The sequence below is a fragment of the Clinocottus analis genome, unplaced genomic scaffold, assembly GCF_023055335.1.
Source record: "Clinocottus analis isolate CAN_PGR_092001 unplaced genomic scaffold, fCliAna1.0.p SCAF_15, whole genome shotgun sequence".
In the NCBI taxonomy this organism is placed as follows: Eukaryota; Metazoa; Chordata; class Actinopteri; order Perciformes; family Cottidae; genus Clinocottus; species Clinocottus analis.
This window is the reverse complement of record NW_027175876.1, coordinates 11590298-11612822: the sequence shown is the minus strand read 5'-3', so window position 1 is coordinate 11612822 and position 22525 is coordinate 11590298. Positions and strand designations below refer to the sequence as shown.

General features: G+C 41.1%; 2 protein-coding genes across 2 annotated transcripts in view; one reads left to right on the top strand and one right to left on the bottom strand.

Moving 5' to 3' along the window:
- Nucleotides 1-3259: 3259 nt before the first annotated feature.
- On the bottom strand, nt 3260-9228 carry LOC137785853 (sterile alpha motif domain-containing protein 12-like). Its single transcript, XM_068577393.1, has 4 exons — nt 9204-9228; nt 5749-5898; nt 5462-5602; nt 3260-5166 (listed from the first exon to the last, which is right to left on the bottom strand). The coding sequence occupies exons 2-4, from the start codon at nt 5867-5869 to the stop codon at nt 5150-5152; spliced, it is 279 nt and encodes a 92-aa protein (XP_068433494.1). The 5' UTR covers nt 5870-5898; nt 9204-9228; the 3' UTR covers nt 3260-5149.
- A 5486-nt stretch (nt 9229-14714) lies between these two features.
- scara5 (scavenger receptor class A, member 5 (putative)) overlaps nt 14715-22525 on the top strand; it is a 54572-nt gene continuing 46761 nt past the window's right edge. Inside the window, exons 1-2 of the mRNA XM_068577342.1 lie at nt 14715-14826; nt 19632-19760. Coding sequence (XP_068433443.1) covers nt 14715-14826; nt 19632-19760 — 241 coding nt within the window. The remainder of the gene's footprint in view (nt 14827-19631; nt 19761-22525) is intronic.

The window sequence follows — 22525 nt, the reverse complement described above, 5'->3', positions numbered from 1 at the left end:
ACGGCCTCCTAAACTTTCACATCCCCTCTGAACTTACACTGAACTTCTTTCATTTTCCCCCTGACGCTAACTCGTTTTTCTTTTAGAAACTATGGATTTTTCTTTCCCCGGTCCATGAATGAATCACAAGACAGTGACAGAGAGGCCGCTGTGGCTGGAAGACGCTGATGGACTGAGGGAGGAGGAGGAGGAGGCTCTCAGCTGACTTTCAACTGGCCTGTTTAAAATGTGGGATACCGGGTCTCAATCACAGCTGCACTGTTGGCCTGCTTGTATGGAACAATGAGAAAAAGGTTTTTTGTGGCCGTTACCCTCAATCCTTTTTCTCTCTGAGAGAACAAAAGCAGGTGTTATAGCTGCCTGTCCAGTCGAATGTGTTTTTATATTTGTTTCTCGGTCTGTTTCACAGGAATAAGAAATGTATCAGATCATTTGCAAATATTTGCATGGCTATGATTTGCAATCATGTACATTACTTAGGCTGCAAATGACAGCCTGACAGCCAGAAGACGCACACTCGAAAGACAATCTAGTATGTGTAACTATGTTGAGCGCATTCCCGTGCATACATGGCCAAAGCAAATAATTGGAAAATGCAATGCGCAAACCCTGACACGCGTCGGTTGACAGACTTTACGTTGGGTATGCCTTGCATAGACGTTTTAGGCAAATTGTTCAATAGTGGGAAGAGCTTAAATAAATATAAGTTTTTAAACTGTGCCAGTTAGCATTTCATTTGGACTCAAATCTCTGGAGAAAGAGACTGAGAAATGAAGATGGAGCTGAAGTTTAAACTTCCACACAAGTCCACGGCACTCCAATGTAGAGCAACTGTTCACCTACTTAACAAGCAAGGCCTTCATTATTCCTGACAGCTCATTAATATATTTTATAATGTCTGACAGTTAAACATTCAAATCCATGTCCCCCGTCATATCCAACACTTAGAAATCATGTGTAGTAATGCCACTGGCTTGTGGATGTAAGGTTACGTGTGTAAAGAGAACAGACACCTGAAACCCAAATATTGTATTGGTAAAATAAGTGAATAAAGCGAATAGATATGTATTTTCTTTGGCCCTGGTTAAAAGTATATAAACAAGTTAGTTCCAAATAAAGTTAGATGAAATTAATTCAGTAAGGCAATTATAGTGAAAGTAATTTTGAAAACACTATTTACTGATACATTAAAACAAACGACAACAAAAACAACAATTGGGTAAACCAAAAAAAAAAAAAAAAAAGATATGGATGGTACATAATGATAAGGATCAAAGGAAACCATCTATCATGTCTCAGAGCTGAGCTATAGGGAGCTCCCTATTTCAAACTGGGCCTCTTAGGTAAAATAAAACTCAATGCTACTAATATTGTGTAAATTGTTTTGTAAATTTGGCGGGGAAATTGACCTTAACCCATCAAACTATATTGAAATAAATGTGTGCCTGGCCCACTAATGCTGTTGGCGGTGAACGGGAGCAAATCCCTGCAGCCAGAAAGCATTTCCAAAAGAGGGGATTAATGTCAATGGGTTTTTAGACAATATGTTTTGGTGTCCACATACTTATACATATAGTGTATTTCCATCTTTCATTTTATTTGTATTCTTTTGTAACACAAATACTACAGGTCATTTTTACCTGATACAATGCAATACAACCTATTAAGGTGAAGTTGTTTTCGAACAGAGGACATATCGTGAAACAAGATGAATTTGCATCCGTTTGTTTCGTGGCTGAGATTTCCTTTTGGCTGTCGTCAGGGTCAGCGGTGTATTTCATCACCTCCCCCACCTTCACTCTCTCAGTGAAGTGGATTTACGTTTGTGCTGAGTGAGCGCTTCCTGGCCACGCCCTCACAAAATCAAATGTCCCACCATCTCCTAGGGTATTAATCAAACTCAGACAGACACACACAAACACACTCACAGGCCCAGCAACCGTCAGAAAAGAAGAGGAAAGGTCACTTCATGGGTATGTTTTTCTGGAAACATGTTTATAATCGTGAACATGCACTCAGACTCTCACTCACACAGCTGGTTTAAGTTTTCAAAGACATGTTGGGTCTTGTCCTTTTCAGCCGTAACCGTCTTCCCCTTTGCATTCCTTCGTGTGAGGCTTGAGTGCATGTTTGCGATTCTCTACAACTTCAGTGTTTTTTTGCTCGGTTTCTCACTAACTCACCAGCAGCTCAGTCCTTCCAACTCATATTGTGCAGCTAAACGTTGTTCAACCATCCATCCATCCATCCATTATCTTGACCGCTCATCCTCATTAGGGTCGCGGGGCGCTGGAGCCGATCCCAGCTGTCAAGGGGCGAAGGCAGGGTACACCCTGGACAGGTCGCCAGTTCATCACAGGGCAGACATATAGACAAACAACCATTCACACTCACATTCACACCTACGGGCAATTTAGAGTCCAATTAACCTATGCAGCATGTCTTTGGACTGTGGGAGGAAGCCGGAGAACCCGGAGAGAACCCACGCTGCCACGGGGAGAACATGCAAACTCCACACAGAAGGACCTGCCAGACCAGTATCCGAACCCCGCCCCGCCCGGGATCCGAACCACAGACCCTCTTGCTGTGAGGCGTCAGTGCTAGCCACTACACCACCGTGCAACTCATATTGTGCAGCTAAACGTTGTTCAACCAGCGACATTTATTTCAAATTCTGGAGAAGATCTCAACATTAATGTTGAGGTAAAGGTGAGAAGGTGTGAGGGGTTTCAGTGTGAACATACAGCGTCACTCACAAGCTGAATTAATGATAGTGAATGATGAAGACAGTATGGAACAAAGTGACTTAAGACACCTGTAAGCTACTTAAAGGGAGGAAATAAAAAGCATCTATTTTGTTTTGCCTTCATGAGCAAGTTAATAGTGATGAGTGACAGGAAGATCTCAGAGCTGGCTGTATATCTGGTCACAAAAATGCCACACAATATCTTGTTTCACTCTTAAAACTGTGTTCTAGTGTTTTATGGCTGATGTCACAGTCCTGACGTAGTTAGAATAACATGTTTTAGTGTGTTTTTAATTACTGCAATTGCTGTGTGGAGTCAATAGCAGTTATACATGTTATTTTTAATTATTATGACCCTTCTAATTATAATAGTCTGAGGTCTTTCACAGCAGTTTCTGAGGCTTCTTCAGTAAAAAATAAATAAATAAAAGCACTGCAGGGGTACACTGGGCGTGTATGAGAGGCATGAAGCTGGAAAAGTGAATGCAGAAAGATGACACACATACTTGGCCGGATTGTGTTGCCAAAGCATTACTTTTTATTCCAAAAACCAGGCTGTAGCATTACCATGAACACATGTACAGAAATAGACACAACCTTTTACTATATGTGATGCGAATGTGGAGGCGCGATACACACTTTAAAATGAGGTCAAAATCATTAATAATGGAAATAGGGTATTATATAAAATGAAAGTTGCAGGACCATTTGCATTTAGGACTTTCACGTGTTGTATAGTAGGTGTTAGCTGCAGAAGTTAATTAATTACATAAACCAGTATATGTATATGAAAAACAAAACTGCATAAAAATCTGAAATGAGAAGATTTACGGTAACTTTGTTCAACATTCCCTTTACAGAAGCAGTGCACTGCTTGTGGTTTATCAGTCAACAATACAAGTACAGGCATTTCGAAGAGAGATGAAACCCACAGCTGGATTTTACAAAGACTTTCAGTCAGCACGTGCGCGACCGAGAAACGCGAACATCAGTTGGACGTTTGTCTTGGAAACGCAGCAAAATCAGACTTTTTGATTTTCTGTCTTTCTGCGTCTTCCTGTATTCACGTGTGTACTCACTTAGTAGAGCGCTCTGAAGTAGACACATGATCTACTACATTTACGACCTTGTTTATTATTGATTCATTTTGAGGGACTTGTTTGGATTTCATTACACAAATGATCACGTGTCCACAAATCATAACCTTTTTCATCAGGTTTGTCTTAGTTTAATTGGTTAGTTGGTAGGTATCAGCCATTTACATAACTCACACTTCATTAATTAACCTGATATTTAGTTAATTAAGTGCTATTTCTTTCTATGGATCCGAGCATTTTTCTGTCGTCAACAATTGTGATAGGAGGCTTTTCTTTTTTTAATGCCAGGGAACAAAGGTTGCACTAAAGGATATGTTTTTTCTCTTTTTCCAGATTAAACATCATGTCGTTGAGAGTCTCCAGCCATGCTAGCAGCTAAACTTAGGCACAGTGGTGCTTTGAGCTGAAGGCCACGGCTAGCATGAAAACATGCCCACAAGGAAAAAGATAACAAAGTAGCCTATATAGTTTATTATGTTCAGCCCCCTTGTCACAGCAGCCATTTTGTCAAGTCATCGCAGGGTAAACACAGGTGTAATTGATGAAATTAATTATAGTCCTGTTCTATGTAGTGTGTGAATGGAACAGGGCCACTATTAATGTTACTAATTACACATATGTTTAACCTGTAATTACATGTTAAAACGGCAGCTGTGAAAAGGGCCTATTAGCGCTTAGCAGCACTAAAGTGCAGCTGAGGCGGTCCCTAGTTTTGCGGGTATTTGGTCATAGAAAGTCGGACAAATTACTGAATTGACTTGATGCGGATTAAAATCCATCCTTAGGGGGGACATGAACATCTGTATCAAATGTCATGGCCACCTATTCAATAGTGCTTGAGATGTTTTAGTCAAACCAACTAACGTCAACCACATGGTGGCACTACAGGAAAAGGAAGTGGATCCCCAAAGTAGGTAGGATTCATTGTTTGGGGATCATGATTGTTCAAAGTTTCATTAAACTATAGATCGCTGTTAGGATACTTCAGTCTCGACCAAAGTGGCTTAACCAACGTAGCCAAAGATATCTCATGAAACACTGACAGGATGTAAACACACTACAGAGAAAGAAGAAGGAGACTAATGGACAGCAGGGCTCAGAAAAAGACGCTCAGACAAAAAACCCGAATCTCATCCATCTGCACAGGTCAGATTTCACACAGGAAATGGGTTTCTTTCTCTCTTCATTGATTCTTCTTTCTCTTTCACCTTCTCTTGTTATTTCCATCACTCCCACTTTTCTTCCTCCTTCACACGGATGAATCAATGGATGGGAAATGAAAAAGGAAGCCGCATTTCATTTCCAGCTACGTGGAAAGACACTCTGCAGAGTAGCAAAGAGTACAAATAAAATATTGGTTAGCCGCTGGTTTGACTGAAAACGCTCTGATGTTCTTATAAAAAAATGCTTGATTGAAAATAAAACGTATAGTTTTGGCTGTGAGCGGGCAGAAACCAAACCAAAAAACAATAATATCCTGCTTGCTTTCCTGTGAATGCCTGTTGATATTACGTGTTGGTCCACACCACCACCAAAGGAAAACCAACAAAAACAGCTATTACTTTTACTCATTGACGCACAGCTCCACCCTTAGGTTGAAGTCATTTGGCATTCTCACCAGAGCAGATGTCATTTAGTTCATTGATTTCTTCCTGAACTCTGAGGAGGAGGAGGTCTTGCCAGATTTCCTGCTGCTGCTCCTCAGCCTCCACCCCGAGCAGCTCCAGGTGATGATCCTTTAATCTCAGCAGCGCGCGGCCTCCAGAGAGAAACGTGCAGAGAGTTCGTTCATTCACAAATCAGTTCAGGGTACAGTTCAGCGAAATCTTATTTTACGAATTCTAAATATTAAAAAAAAAAAAAGGCTGAAAATGATGGGAGTTTAATCAGATGTGTGAGTTGTACCTGATATGGCGTGCTTGATTATGGCTTTATGGAGCGTGCCCATGTGGTTTGGGTGCTGGTCCTGCACCCACTCCAACACTTCTTGCACCGACCACATCGACACTCGCTTTGACGGCACCATCGCTCTGCAGCCGCACCAGCAGCTCCGCACTGAGAGGACAAAGGCAGGAAAGCACACACATTGTCCTGGAGTGGGAATAAAGAGAGCAATTCTTATTTACTACAAATAGGAGTTTTGTAGGTCTGGCCATTTGAAGGACAAGAAACACAAGCAGTCGTATAGGTTTTAAACAAAGTCATGTTCACAAAACTTATTGGGAATAGAAAACAAAGGCAAATCTTTTCTAAAGATCCATCATACTTTATAGAGCTACTGTAGTATTACTGGTATTTTTACGCACGATCTCTTTTAGTTTTACATCTAAATTAACTGGTTTGAAGTGGTATTTTGTTGTAATTACCTGAACTCTCATTATGGGGTTTGTATCAGGGCATGAAACACGTTGATGAGTGACGTTTCTATGTTTCCAGATCTCAGTCATTTCTTGGGTAAATCAGATGATATTCAGCAGAATTCATACCCAGGGTTACACTTATTCTGTGTTTAATTAAAGCAGAATCTTCCTTCACACTTCTTGTGTGTTCGGCTGCAATTAAGGGTTATTTTTATCAGCAATTCAAGTATTTTTTTAGTTCATCAAAAACATATAACTGAATAAATCGTGGGGGTAAAAAAAAAACAAATCTCAATTTCACAAAACCCAAATGTAGTCTGCTTGTTTTCACCCGGCAAGCTAAAACTGAGCGAAGCAGGAAATCTGAAATATATTCAGTTCGGCTTGAAAAAAATATTATTTATCAAGATTTGCCAGAAGAAAAAAGAAAACCTAACAAAACTATCTGTTGTCAACAGAAACAAAAAGTTACTTCTCTAAAGACTATGAACAGGGAAAGTTCTCTGACTATTAAAGTTCCCCCGACCAGGATTTGAGTAATGCAGCCTCCCTCTGCAGCGGCTCAGCCCCAGGACACATCAGCTGAGGACAACGTTGTCTGTGGTAGACCCCCAAATGTGAGGAAATGTCAGTTTCTCTTGACATTTGGCGCTTTGGATTAAACTTCCTTCTCATGCCCTGTCACCTACTCCCTCAGAATAAGCCTGTTTTCCAGTGATTAATGCAACAAGCCCTGGAACATGATGACAAATAGCTGCTTAACAGCAAGGTGAAAAAAAATCCAACACCCTTGAGGTCCAAAAACTTCTAAAAAAAAAAAAAAAAAAAAGTTTCTTCGTGGCCCCGGGTTCTTTTGGCTTCGCTCCCAGCCATATCCTCCTGGGCTGCACTGCCATAGGGCGAACACTGCTAAACTGTTGTTGTGACCTTTCCAGCAGGCCGCTCTAGTTATTGGGGTATAAATATAGGAATGTAATTTCCTGTGTTAATTAAGTGGGGTGCGCGATTGGCCGGGGCAGTAACGAGGTCCCCGCGGAGTAATTGACATACAGAGAGCGAAGACCTTTTGCACTGGAAGACGCAGAGGAAGCTTCCCATTCACAGTCGGGGTGAGCTGAGGATGAAGAAAATCTCACTGCGGTCTATAACGTTGGATTTATGCCTCAGGACAGCGTTTGTCAAACTATATGACTCCCAATTGAGCAGCGGTGGGTCTATATCTGCAGGGGAATGGAGTGACTATATCCTGCTTGTCTTATTTACTCCGAACCATTTCATTCACGTCCACACTGCTCACTTACAACTGAACCAGGACTTGTGAACAAAAGCAATTTACAGCAACAAGCAGGCTGGGAAATTGGCTTTCTGCAACGACTGAAACTGACAAACCATATATATATTATCACATATATAGAAATGTATAAGCACATCCGACAGCTCAAGCGAAGTGCTTTAGGTGGTATTAATCCCGCTCCCACTTCTGGTACTATCTGTTCCTGCCTCTAGTTTGACAGTTTTATTGAGCTCCAGGGTAGCCAAAGTTGACGTGAATGTGTGGGCAGTTATGTTGGTTTTACTTGGCAACTTGATTTAATATACAACTACAGGGAACTGTGTTGAAAGTGCAATGCAGAGGAGTGGTCACAGAAAGAAAAAGACAAAAAAGAGATGCGTTTCTGATGTTGTAAACAGAAAGCAGGGCATCAATATCACTGTGGGAGCTACACAAAGGCCTTTTTAAAGATAAGAGGAGTGGGGGAATGTGTATATAATCCACTAGGGGACAGAGGGGAATCATAGCCTTCCTCTTAATTTGATTGTTTTTTTTTCTATGTGGGTGTCAATACATTTAAGCACTTCTAGCAAAACAATACTTTCTCTGATACCATGGGTGTGGAATGCAAAGCATTTCCATCCAAAAGAAGGATGCCAAACCTCTCACACGTTGTGCATACAACACAAGCTGCCACACAACTTAGCTGACAAGAAGTACAGTCTAACAATTGGGGGAATGAAGATGTATTAAGATGAATGAAACCAGGGAGGCTCTTAATGAACACAGACATAGTGAATGACCACCAGAGTTCATATGAGAGTGTTCTAGTGTACAATGAGCTAAACTGGACCAAATCTTTAAAAATAAAAAAAAAGGGCACTTTTTAAAGTGGCAGGTAGAGGTCATCGCTTCTCACACACAGAGGTGTAATCCTACCATCTTGTGGTTCTGTACAGAATTACTTCCTCTCCTGAACTAGCATGAAAATGTCCAACTTTCACAATAGCTGGTTCAGCTCTCTGATCGTAAAGCCTTTCTCCACGTGGTGCATTCTTTCTGCCCTGCTAGGAGGATTAAAATACCTTGTATGTTCCTAATTTCAACAAATACAGCTTGATTGTGGGTCCTCCTTTTAAGAACTATATGGCAAAACAGGAAACTATAATTTCCTGTTTTGCCATACATTTTTACCATTACATATTATAATCATACGTGACGTTTACGAACGTGTTAAGTGTTTTTTTTGCAGACTAAAATTATTGCATACATCCAGCGTGCATCACGTCATCTACAACCGCGTTGCCTTCCAGGCACACTACGCAATGGCGTGTTTAACTGGGATGTAAACACTCTGGAGAAACTGGATGAGAAAAAGTGGAAAGTGGATGTAAATGTTGAAATTGAGACGAAAAAAGTCTGAAGTTTTTTTGTCTGCTTTATTTTGAATTCTTCCGATTTGAAGCTGTGCCTATCAAACGTCTTGTCTGTACTGTAACAGGTCTATACCATTTCCGGTATATTAAACAAATCAACAATGTCAACACTTCATAATTGGGCGTATTCCCTTACAGGAGAAGAGTACGGACGGCTCAGGTTACTTTGTTTTACTGTAAATACAAAACACGTCCATCACAGACTGAAGGTCAGACAAAGCTGTGACATATTTAACAACTTCATACGAGTTTTTGTTGTGTGATAAGTCATATTTACCGACGGTCCCGTACCTGTTGGAAATGAAACGTTTCTTATCCTGGCTCCGCCCACCAAGCGGGCGCGCGCTCGACAAGTCCTTCCTCCACAGTCACGCGCATAGGTGCCGTCAAAAATATATGGCGATCTGTATGGCGTGTGTGTGTGCGTGTGTGTGCGTGTGTGTGCGTGTGTGTGCGTGTGTGTGCGTGTGTGTGTGTGTGTGTGTGTGTGTGTGTGTGTGTGTGTGTGTGTGCTTATTTAAGGACGAATAGCCAAATAATGTATCTTGCTGAATTCAATCACAGGCGATAATTATTGATAATTCTTATTGTGTAATCATATGACATAAAACAACTAATTTAGTGTGCATTGTAATAATGTATCTTTTTTTTTCTTTGTTTATTTTGTATCCCAATCCGTCCTCTCGCTTGTCTTCTCAGTTTCTGAGTCAAAGGCTTTAATTAAAACGCTACCTGACCTTTCGAAACTATCCAGTCCGGTGACGTACCATCTCCAGCCAACAGAGGGCGCGCGCTCAGCAGGGCGCGCGCCCGTGCCTTCGCCTCTCTCCTCTCCACCAGCTGCTCGGCAGACCTGAGCAAACTTCAGCTGGAGTTTTGTGATGGTCACATGACGATGTTGTGGGTATATTACTCCAAACGCCTCAGCGTGGTCGCTTCTGCAGAGCTCTGCAGCACTGACAGAGACGAGGTGCGTTTCATTCTGCGCCGGGAGGACTCTGACAGCTGAGGAAAAGGAAGGAGTTACTGCGCCAAGACACAACTATTTCAAGGGGGATTATGAGAAACGTGGAGCTGTGACTTTTATTTGCATTTGACAGCTAAAAAGGTGAGATAAAAGGCAGTATGCTACTTACTTTACTTAACTCCTATGTTTAGTGTGCAATGTCTTGCAGGTTTAACATAATCTGGCACAGTGTTAGCCTTTATTGTAACATGCATGAATCCTGCAGTGACTGCACCTGTTTTAAACTCCAGCTGACTGTGTGTCAACTATCATCCCTTTATTTTTTATTATAATATAAAATGTGCTTAATCACATTTTACTCACAGTTTATTGATTCATGCCCTTTTATTTATGTTGAGTTGACAGTTTATTTGTTCAGCACAAAGGCTGCAACACTCTAAAAGCTTCTTTTTTTTTTTTTAAGTGGCAAACTGCTTGACATCTGTTAAATATTCTTTGCAGTTGCGTTGAATGGCAACAGTTAAAAGGTTGATTTAGATGTTATCTATTAGAGTGGAGTGCTGGAAGGACAACGGGACCGGAAATGCACGTTTAATGGAACTCATCCGCGGAAAATTGTTGCTTTGTGTTTCAGCGGTCATGGATGAAGTATCCCTGCCTTTAATTAACCGAGAGAAATGGGTTAATGTTGCACATGCATGGCTGAGCAATGATATGGGAAGGTTGCATATGTACAAGTGGGAGATTGTCCTCCAACTCAGCTCCCTGTACTTCTAAAAAAACAATTGTGAGTGGGAAATAACGACTTAATCAAACACAACCGCATCAGAAATGCACTGACTTTTGAAATAGTTTTGAATTCGGTAAACTTTGTATGTTCGAGCTCCTTGCTTTGTTAAATCATTATACCAGATCTCCATATGCTTTCAATCCCTTTTCTGCCTGAGACCACACGTGCTTGCCCCCTATGAATAGTTATTTTGACATACGTGTGTTTGTGTGCATGTGTGCACGAATCACAATCTAGTTTTTTCTCCCCGTCTCTCTGATTAACACTCTCAGGACCGCCCAGATTTATCTCGTGTCCCTTCGGAGGGGCCCCAACCCCTAGCTTGGAAACAGAACTATCTACCTGTTTATAAATATGTTAAACCTTGCTCCACTTCACTTGACTTGATACAACAATAACATGCTAATTACACAGGACGCCTCATTAACAATCCAATGGTGTAATTGTACTGCGAAGAAATCCTTAACAAAGTGAAAACATACTGAAGCTTCGCTCCTTCTTCTTCTTCTTGGCTCGTTGTCGTGCTGCATCTTGAACTTTTTGTTGTGATTGGATGGAGCTCCAAGAAGGAAAGCCTCCAGTCATTCGAGGGATGAGTAATGTGAATATCCACTTCAGCCTCATGAAATCCCCAGATATCCCTCAGCCCTTCAACACGTTGATGAACAGCTGATATTCAGCATTAAAGGCTCTTTGGTGTTGAATCAGAGGAAAACCTGCAGACTGAAACAGTCACAGCTGTCAAAGGTTTGCCCTTCTTACTCAGAGTTGTGCATGTGAATGTTTTGAGCTTGGATTTACTGTAAACTGTGGTATTCCATCGAGGCCTTTTGTACCTTATGGTCAGTGTTGTTGCTCCAGGAGGATGCTCTGGGAATGCACAGCTAGAGTTCACCTGTTTTGGTTGTTTGGGGTAGTGTGGCCCTTCAAATGTGACACTGCATATTCACGCGTGTAGCAAACTTTTGTGACGAGGTTTCCTTCAGATTTATATTTCAGAATTGAATGGGTCGTTTCTGTTATTTTGTGCACAGTTGCACAGATAGAGATGACTTTGCTTTCCCACCATCGTCTGTTGGCACCGACTAACAGAGACCAACTGAGTGTGTGATACACTGTAATATCCCACCAAACTCAGTGTAATTAGAAGATAACTCACCCCTTTTGCCCTCCCCCCTCCCACACACACACACACACACACACGTATGCAGGGGTACGGAGCGTTTGCTGGGATCTCCTAGCAGCCGTAATAGTTCAGTCTAAATGTCAACCTGACCCCTCCATCCCCTCTGTCATGAGAAAGTCCAGACTGAGCGCTTTTTAACGACTTTGTCAAACACTCACAGATCTGCCGTCGGGGCTCGTGGGAGTTTAACACCCAGCGACTTCAGACTGCAAGCAGATTTCATTTTACTCCTCAGAGATGTCTACGTCCGACGTAACCTTTTATCTATTTGCTCTGTGTTCCCTTTCACTTTGTTCATTTGCCCGCTGTACTCTGTTTAAATCATGTGTAGCGTGGGAAACTCTCCCCAAATCAGAAGCGCAAGTGTGCTCAGCTCGGAGTAAATGCTCTGGTTTATAGCTGCAACTTATTGCAATTCAATATCAGTTAAAGTCTTTGACAATAAATTGTGAAATTCAACGAGCTAGAAATAAAAAAAATAGAGTTATACCACAATAGATTGTGTGCCAGAAACAGTAGCTCATCAACAGCTGCACCTGTTGGACGTGACCGTGACCTGTGTGTTAAAGATGGCGTTAGTCTTTATGGTGATAAGTGGCTTTTGAAACTGTCCATTCCCGATGTTTTCATTAGATTTAGGTTTTAGGTTTTGAAAGGAGGACGTGTTGGAATTCTGCCACAACCATATCTGTCCAAGCTGTCGTCGTTCTTCACTTCTCCTAAATCTCACAGGGTTAAATCCTGAAGAGTTATGGCTCTGGAGCTGCTTTTTGTGCTGTTTTAAAGTAAATTGTAAGCAAACTATGGGAACGTATTTAATTACACGTGTAGAAATGAATGATGTTGGCACATTAACATTCCTGAAGTTGGATATGAGATGTATATGTTCTTTCCATATTTATGCTAGAATTTTGGATGCAAGTGAGGTTATGATGGAGTATAAGGTCAACTGGAGGATTTGTGCTGCGTCCAAAGTGTTTAAGACGTTATACTACTGTTGACAGAAGATTTATCAACAGGACTTTCAAGATTAATCGGCAGTTTCCAACTTATAAAATGTGTTCACGGAAATATTTGCTTCTGATAGCACTTTAAGGCTAATCAAACATGCATCGCCTCATCAGGAAAGTTCAGTCTTCAAAGTAACTCAACCCAAATAAAATGGATATAGTGTTATAGTGTCACCCTGACCAACTCAATTACACAACCGTCTTGAGATGCTTGGCCGTCCTTTCCAAATGATCTGAGCGAAACCGTTTTCTTCACCGATGTTTCTGCGCTCACTTTGATGCACAGGGTGAGGAGCTTGGACATCCTGAAGCAGCACCTTTTGTTAATTTTGTGTTGAAAGGACCCAGTTAGCTGCACTGGGAACGCCTCAGGATCCCCCAGTAAGAGCTGGAGGGCGTGGCGGTGGAGAGGAACAGGTACCATGCTACCTGGATGTGTGAATGGACAGGTGCACCACGTTCTCCGGCTTTCCGCTCTGTGGTCGATTCCATTTGGGCGGACGTTCAAACACTGTACCGTGTTTTGGAGGAAAAAAAATGGCGGAGCATTCGCAATATGTCTAGATCAGATATTGGCACTTCCATGTTGTTTAACTGGGCGAGTAGTGAAGGGTTGATGTGAGTCATTTATTTCTTAACCCCGTGACCAACCTTTCCCCACTTTTTTTCCCCGCCTTTATTCACCGCTTCGTCTTTTTTAACATCCTACTAAAAGGCAAACAGACATAAAAACACAACCACTGTCCACGGAAAGACCAAGCAAGGAGGAAACAAATCATGTAACGCTGGTCGAGACTCAGCCGCAATCCGCCCAATCATCCCACCACAAGCATTTCCCTCGGTTTGTTTAGCGCTGTGTTTGTCTATATTGTCGCTTGAAAAGTGCAACAGAAACAGCCAAAGCTCTCAAAACTGTGGTTATCCAGACACCAATAGAAAACAAGCACACACATTTTAGGATGCATGCAGGATCCTGACTGATAACCCAAACCTCAATACGTGGCCGACCAAAATCCAAAACAAAGTGGCCCGGATGAGACTATTTCCATCTATTTATTACAAGATACAGCTTATAACTAATAACGAGTATGTATTGATTTGCCAACCTAGTTACTGGAAACATTTGTGGCATTGCATGTTTCTGCAAACCACGAGTTATGAATGTCAACGACTCTGAACCCCCAAAAAGTTTCATGAATACGTTTCATATCAGCCTCGCGTCACGCTTCCAAAAACGATCAATAACTTGTCACTTGACAAATGTTACTTGCTTAAGGTATGAAAAAAGATTATGGTTTGGGTTAAAATGATAATGTAACAACGAACAAATGAATAACAGCCTTTGTTGACTTTCTTACATGCAGTTAACAAGCGTAACATTATATACAAAGCCAATGTTTACTCTTAGCAGCGGTCTCCTGTGTGAAAGTCCTGTGTCTCTTCTTATACTCGTAGTCGATATATCATACCACGTAACTTTCAATAGTGGCCGATCAATAGACCACGTTACATGCTCTGACCCAGTGCTACAACATTCACATTCAACTTGTCCGTGATTTGCGGAAACATATTATGACATCATTCTTTCCTGGCTCCTGGTCTGTGATTGGCAGTGACCTTTTGCATGTATGGGGACAAGTACATCCAAACCATGCAAATATTTGTCTTCCACCAGAATTTGTTAGTATCTCAACTCATTTCCTTCGTCTTTTCTTTTGTCATCTGTACTTTTTGGTGAAAGACAGCTATACGAGCTTTGGGTTGGTTGAGGAGAGATGTCAGTTTTGTGTAACGTAACTGATTTCAGTGTGTCATACTGTGTGTCTCTTCTCTCTGCAGTCGGGAGGAGATGGAGAACAAGGCCATGTATCTGAGCACATATGAAGAGAGAGAGAGCGGCTCCATGTATGAAGAGGCCTACGACGGACACAACTTGTCCAAACTCAACCTGTGTGATGAAGGTAAGGAGGGCGAAAAACACACAGAGCTGAAGTTGAGACGCAGAGTAAGAACATTTTGACATGGGAGCAGATTAGTTTAAACTGGTTTTCACATCTGCATGCACTCTGACCACAAAGTTTATGGTTTAATAGAAGCAGAGAAAAACTACAACATGGAACTGCTGATTCTTAAAAAACGAAAACGTTCAACTACAGATTTGTTCCAGTCCAACTTTACATTCCTCAAACTGATTAATTTGTTTTCATTTAACTTTTATCAATTCTTCAAATCCCCAGATTATTCAAGATATATATACAACATTGTGAACTGTGTGTATGTGTGTGTGTGTGTGTGTGTGTGTGTGTGTCTCTGCACAGATGCCAGATCTTCATACGCCATGATTGCTTTTCAAAAAGGGACTTTCTACACAAAAATACACACACACACACACACACATTAATAACAAATACAGACACACAAGAAGACTTGATGCTGTCACCGCTTGGCATCCACTCTACTCTCACTATGGTCATCTGTGAAAAATGTTTGCATGTGTGTGTGTGTGTGCGTGTGTGTGCGTGTGTGTGTGTGCATGTGTACAGGTGCAGGCTGCAACAAATCCACAGTTGACGTTGTGTTCTCAGGTTTCGACCCAGAGCTCTGCGAGTTTGGTGGGAAAGTCTTAGTGAACATTAACTGGAGAATCTGTTGACGTTTTGATGGAAAGCGGACAATGGGCGCACACATCAGGAAGACTGTCCTCATCCAACTTCTCAAATCGTAGAACATTTTCACACCTCGTTCAAGTTAAAGGCATTCTCAACCACGGGCAGTTTGTTTCATTGGGGTGATGTGGAACAGAGCAAAACAAGAGTGCCATTCACACACACACACGCACACACACACATTATGAGGTAAATGTACCACGAATTATGGGTAATAAACAAGGTTCACCCACTGAGAAATATGAGAGCTTCATGGGGGCAAATGTGGTCTAAATGTTATGAACTTTGGTACGAGGTGTTATCGAGCGACTCCACCGTGGTGCACATTACAACTAATTTGATAATGACATGTTAATGTTTAACACACGCATTTTCTGCTTTTGTTTGGAAAATGTCTGTGCTCACACACGTCACGTCACCACCGGCCAATCGCAGAGACAGAGCCTGACTCCTATAGAATCTGTGGCACTTGCCAAACACCAAATGCATTGGATTGGATTGGGAAAGTTAAAGTAAAAGGAACAAAGCTCTGTCCTTGTAAATTCAATAACTTCACTAAAAAGGGTCGAATACACACACGGTGCCAGTATCTGACTCACAATGGCTCTGCTGGAAATAACATGTTTATACACAGACATGTGTCAATTTTTGAACTGGTTAAAATGTATTGTTGCACCTACAAGTTTACTAGACAAAATGGTCTCCAAATTTGCTAATCCATGCTTAATCTGTTTATTAAATGTCTCTTTATCTTTGTCTAAACAGTACAGTCTGTTGACAACACAATCACCAGACAGACATGAGTCAGAGGAACGTTCAGCAGTGCAGTTATGTAATTTCTGAACTTGTTTACAATTGCTGGAGGAATTCATATGTAGTCTTCTGTTGCTCTAATGTACATTTTTAGTATTGCTAAAATCAAAATTTCTAAAGGACTTCTCTATTTTGGAAAATACACGTGTTTACTTTCTTTCCAAGAGTTAGATGAGAACATTGTCACCACTGTCATGTCTGCACATTTAGTATGAAGCTGGAGCAAGGAGGGGATTAGCCTAGCTTAGCATTGCGACTGGAAGCAGGGGAAGCAGCTGGCATCCTGTCATCCAATCCACGCTGACTCCTTCCGTAAACGTCTCGGCCCGTCTGTCAGCAGCAGCTCGTGGGAAGCCGAGTGAACATCGGCACGCGAACCTGCTTCACCAAGATGACTGACAGCAGACATCCACTGGACTGTTGCTCTCATAAGAAGAAATCAACAGTGTTTTCATGCATCGATTCATTGCCTGTATAAGTGAGGAGAATCTTGCTGGAGTGAAACAGGATACTGTTAAGTTCAAAACGCATATACATTGAGATGTCTATGCAGAGTACACTTCTCTAAACGTGACAAAAATAGACTTGAAGCGGAAAAGACGCCCCATCAGATCAAAAATGCTTCTTTAAATGCTTACAGCGGAGGTTGGCCATCACAAGTCACAATGTCCACTTCAAGGGATAAACACGCTAAGCGTTAATCACTTGGCCCGAGCTCCATATTTACCCCGACATCAGAGTGGTATCGAAACAATCTTCTCATCTGACTCTTGAAACAACAGCACACAAGAGCCTTTAAAGTCATAAAGCTTTGTGTCTTACGATGTGGCTGGAGAAAGAAACATCAGAAGACTGTAAACCATCCCATAGTTTCCCCCTCAACCAGTCTGGTTTAATTTTGTCTGTTTAATGAAGGTGTTTGTTTGATGTGCAGTTGTTTTTTCTCTCGGTTCAGCATTAGTTTAACTCCAGAGGCAAACCAGCTTGGAGTGCAATTTCTGTTCCTATACATTCCAGCCATGTGACACATCTGAGCCAGCTGTATTTGTCTTACGCTGGAGGAGTTTGTGTTCTTCATCATACAGGGGAAGTGTCTGTGTGCGTGTGTGCGTGTGTGCGTGCGTGTGTGTGTGCGTGTGTGTGTGTCAGCAACAATCCACCAGTGTCCACTGACAGATTGTCACGGTCCAAATGAAAGCATGCTGTTGGGAGGCCATTCTGCGAAAATCTGTGTTTATATTTAAATCCGCGACTCAAGCCCACATCATGGCTGTTCACAGAAACATAGAATCTCATTATAAGCTGATAATATCCCAGTGAGTGTAATATTTATCATAATGTTTATGTCCCATGGTCACAGTAATTTCCCAGAGACAACTGTCTGTTCACGTCATCTCCTGGGCTGGTTCTTAGTTGAAGATATCTAGTTGTAGTCCAGTTCTTCTGCTCTCCATCCACGTCATCTCAATGTGAATAGGCTTGAGTGGTAGCCCAAATCCTTAAATATGTAATTTATTGTGGCAGATTTTTTTCTTTTTTTCTTTTATCTTTTTAGTTTTTTAGTTTTCCAATTAGCCATATATTTTTTAGGTTAATTCAGGTGTTTTATATTTGGTTTATATTTGGTGACATCCAACAGTTGACGTCCACAAAAACCATCCCTCAATTCAGTTATACTGTAGCCATAACTAATCTGTCAAGCATTGGACTCTTCTTAACAAACGGTTAGCATTAGCAAACATTCGCTGACCAAAGAGTTTTGAAGGTAATGTATTTTTTTTGCCTATTACGAACCAAAAACACAAGACAAAAGTGTATTGTCCATTCCAATATAACCTCCTAACGTTAGCATGCCTGATAAATTGTATTAGTAACCTAGCTTTTCTTCCATGGCCTGGAGTTAGCATATCGTTAGCGCAGCAAACATCCTTCACTGGGGGTTTAGTGTGATGTTAACTTTCAGTTGAACTGACTCATCCAGTGCACACTAATCTAAAATGCTAATGTTACGTAAAAATATATTGTTAGCATGAATTCACTTTTGTTTGCAGATTCTTGAAATTAATTGTGATTTGCTAGCTAGCAGCAAAACAGCTTTAAAAACTGACTAAAGCTGAGACTTCTGTCTTCGATTGCTTCTATCTGAACTTAAGGACTTCTTGTTCCAAAAACTGTGGTGAAACACACATTCATTTCTTCATAAATGTTGAGGGGTCATCACTCACAAACACAATACGCTCATGCGCTGATGTCTGAAAACTTTTTAAAAGTAATATCACATTTGTTTTCCAACGACGATGGATGATGGATGTGACCCCAGAAAAACAACCTTCAAAAATCTCTTCATCCTCTTGACCTCCTCTTGGGAATATTCCCTCAACATCAACAGCCTGATCGTCTTGCCAAGCTAACACACACACACACACACACACACACACACACACACACGGAAAAAAACTGTTCATCACAGTGCTGTGTCAGTTTCATCAAGAGTGATCCTCTAACATCTGTTTGACCCTGAGAGGAGTGTTAAGTGGTGACATAAATTATTGCAATAGCTCCTTGCTGAGTTTGTGTGTTCGGTAAAACAAAAGTGTGTTTGCATTTATACTGTGTGTGTGTGTGTGTGTGTGTGTGTGTGTGTGTGTGTGTGTGTGTGTGTGTGTGTGTGTGTGTGTGTGTCTTTTGCCATAATGTACAAACCAATTAGCTCTTCCAAATACAAACATACTTACTCATCTAATTTATATTCGTCTTAATGCCATTAAAAGTATTTTAAACGAGTAAACTGAGAATGTGTTCGATATTGCTGTTACTTATTTGTGCTTCATTATGCTATGGAGAACAAAAACAACAACAACAGGATTTTCTGCTAAAGTCTTGTTAAAGTGTTTAGTGCATGATCTCACTTCATGTTCACAGAAGGTCATCGAACCAGTAAATGTCAGGCTTTTATTTATTTTTAATCAAGAAGAAAAAAAGCATTGAAATGATTTGTAAAACTTCTAAGCAACTGAAAAACATGAGCTCTGTTGTTGTGAACACTCTCTTGTTTTACACTGTGCCAGCAACTAATTAACACACTTTCAGAGAAATGGCTTCGTTAACTTGAGGGCAAACCAATCTTCAAACAACATTAATAAAACATGTTTATTCCAAAACCCAATTTACTCTGCTGTTCTCTTCATTGGAGAATCTGGCATATTACGATTGCAAAACATTTATGAGCACATTATTATTCTATTTTGTACTGTTTCGGATCGTAATGGTGTTGTTGTCTTGGTCAGGTTCTGGTAAGCGTCGCAGGAAGCAGGATCAGTGCTGTGCTCACATGAGCTCCCTCTCAGCCATCAAGTACGCCATCGTCTCCCTCTACATCCTGGTTTTTCTCACCATCTTTGGACTCTGCCTGGCAGGTAGGGTGTGATTTTATCTTCTGTTAATGTCTTTGACATGCGTGAAACACTTTTTTGGTTGTTGGGGAGCTCTGAAAACACAATAATGAATGAATTTACTCCTTTTGGATGCTTTTAGGGCCGAACAATTATTATAACCGTGCACTGTGTATATATAGGTTAGCCCACAAAGAGAGAAAATTAGGTTCAGAACTTCAGATTTAAGTTAAGACATTTTGAAATCTGTTTGAAATCAGTTTCTGCAGCTGATAGTTCAATTAATTACGGCCAGTATTTGATAATATGAAATTGGTTGACGATGATCTTGATCTTCTTCCACCTATTCTGTTTCTGACCAATGCTTGCTGAATATGAGAATTATTTTAAAAAGTATAAATTACTACTATGTATATACTTCTGTACAAAATAATAACATACTGAGAAAGAAGACAATATGAAAAAATACTTCATAAAATGACATGAGATATCTGAAAGACAATAAATAAGAGTGACAGAGTGTATACACAGCAGTGTTTCCCACACATAGACTTCATGGGCGGGCCGCCCAGGTAAATGAACTGCCTCCAATGTATATTTGGCAACACATTTCAGTATTTTCTTTTTTAATCTGTCCGCGAGATTGATTGATTAACGATTGCACGACCTCCCCTTGAGAAGAAGACAGTTGGCAGAATTCCAACTTAAATCTCATAAGTTAGTCATTGTGTTTTCTTGGGCCCCAACTCTTGAACAAATACATTAGCAAGCATGTAAGGGGCCTAGCTAGTAAGTTTAGCTCTAAATTAATATTTGAATACAGCTGGGTTGTATGCGTAGACTATGATTCACTGGCGCTGCATTCAGGCTCTTTCAGCTCCTCCACATGACTTTCCTTAATCACTCGTTCGTCCAGCCTCTTTCAGAGAAGAAAGGAGTAAAATAAAGAAACACAGGAAGGTGGAACGAGAGGAGAGACGTGTAGGGTACACATTTAGAAACGGAGCATAAAGTCCATCTTTTGTTCTCTCAGCTCCATTATGCGGATGACATCAGCCATCCCTCAAGGTTGAATTGTAATAAAGGACACACACATGAACGTATACACACATGACCCCACAAAACCACACGTATGTAGTCTAAGGTAACACTGTGGGGACGTGGTCTGAAACCTTACCCCCCTCTTAAACTGTCCGTTCTAGTTTAGCGTTGAGAACACACACACACACACACACACACAGACACACACACATGTAAAATATAAAAACAATCATTTGGTGCATAACCTAAACGTTGGTCATGTAAAAGTCATGCTGGTGATTTTATTGACTTTATTCACTTGAGAACTTCACTGCCGTAGCTGTTGAAAAGTTTGTAATATGTTTCAATGCCAGAAGTAGCGCAGTGTAATGCAGCTTGACTTTGTCCTTGGAGGTTTTCCAAGTGTGTTGTGCGACTGACCTTTGCGCTTCCTGCTCCTAATGCAGAGCTCTGTGCATGTGTGACCGGTTTGAACTTGATTCTCACGTGTGATGTCACGTATGTCACAACATTTTTGAGCGAGCCTGACTTGTTAGACGGCAACATAAAGGACAGAGCCGAGACGAAGCCCGATGGTGGCTGCTTCCTTTGTCCTGCCTGGTTTCCATATCGCCTTGTGCGTGCGGCTCAGGGAGTACCGGGTTTCACTCTACATGGGGGGTCCACCGTAGAGACTGCTTTTAAGCGGAGCTTCCCAAAGTGACGAGAAAAACAGCATCACCTTTCGCCTGATTTATGGGTCGGCATCACAATTGATTTTCTGGAAGCTCAAGATAATTTGGCTTAGTCATCCAGGTTTATGAAGTCTTCGAGGGTTTAGCTGTCAGCGTCCAGCATCTCTCAACTGTAGATCAAGTTAAAAACACTCGACTGCCAGAAAAGTACAAAAACTGTGTTTGATACTTAAATGGCACTTGGTTTGATGAGTGATTTGCTTTGTAAGATTGCCATTCAGGCACATTTTGTCCGGATTTAGAATTTAGCTTTTTGGGTTTTGACAAACTCCGAATAGTAAAGTCAGTCACAGTGACTCCTCTCCAACGCTACCGCAGTCCTCATGTGTTATACATCATGGCCCTCTGGTGTTTGTTTCCACCAGGGCACACTCACAGTTTTGCCCAAATGAATGCATTTTTACAGTACTAATAATTTGAATAAATAGTTATTGTACATCGTTTCAGCGTATGCATTATATATTATTGTTCAGCTTCTCTCGCCGAGTTTAACCAATTTTAATCTCATGTATTGGTCAGTTTATTAGACAATGGATTTGGTAAGGTTGAAACTTTTATTTAGTTTCCCTCCACTCAAAATAGGTCTTTCTTCTGTTTATATCCCCTAAAATGTCGTACCAGAGAGATGATTAAAGACACCTGAAGGAGAGGAAGAAGATCTACGTTTAGTACGTTACAAATTCAAAAGCCAATCGTAGTCTAATACGCTAACAAGTATATCGACAGGGAAACAGTCTTTAAAAGAAACATGAAAGCTCCAGTGCAGAGCGGACTTAGATAGAGAGCAAGAGTTTGCATAAACATAGTGAAGGTTTTAAACATCCAACACGGCATGGTAGAGTTTGCAGTTGTTGGATGTTATTCAGACGCTGTCGTTTCCCACCACTATTTACCAAAAAGATCCCTCAAGATTGTATAATTTGTTGAACAACCAATAAACACTGTGTTAGCCAGATAAACAAATAAAAGATGCTAACTACAGTGCTGACTGTGAGCCAGTCGTAGGGCTCTGCA

Excerpts from the sequence above, each read along its gene's own strand:
- LOC137785853 (XM_068577393.1), bottom strand. The coding sequence starts at position 5,869 with ATGGTGCCGTCAAAGCGAGTGTCGATGTGGTCGGTGCAAGAAGTGTTG. Across the intron at positions 5,603-5,748 it reads AATCAAGCACGCCATATCAG|GCCGCGCGCTGCTGAGATTA; the intron begins GTACAACTCACA and ends TTCTCTCTGGAG.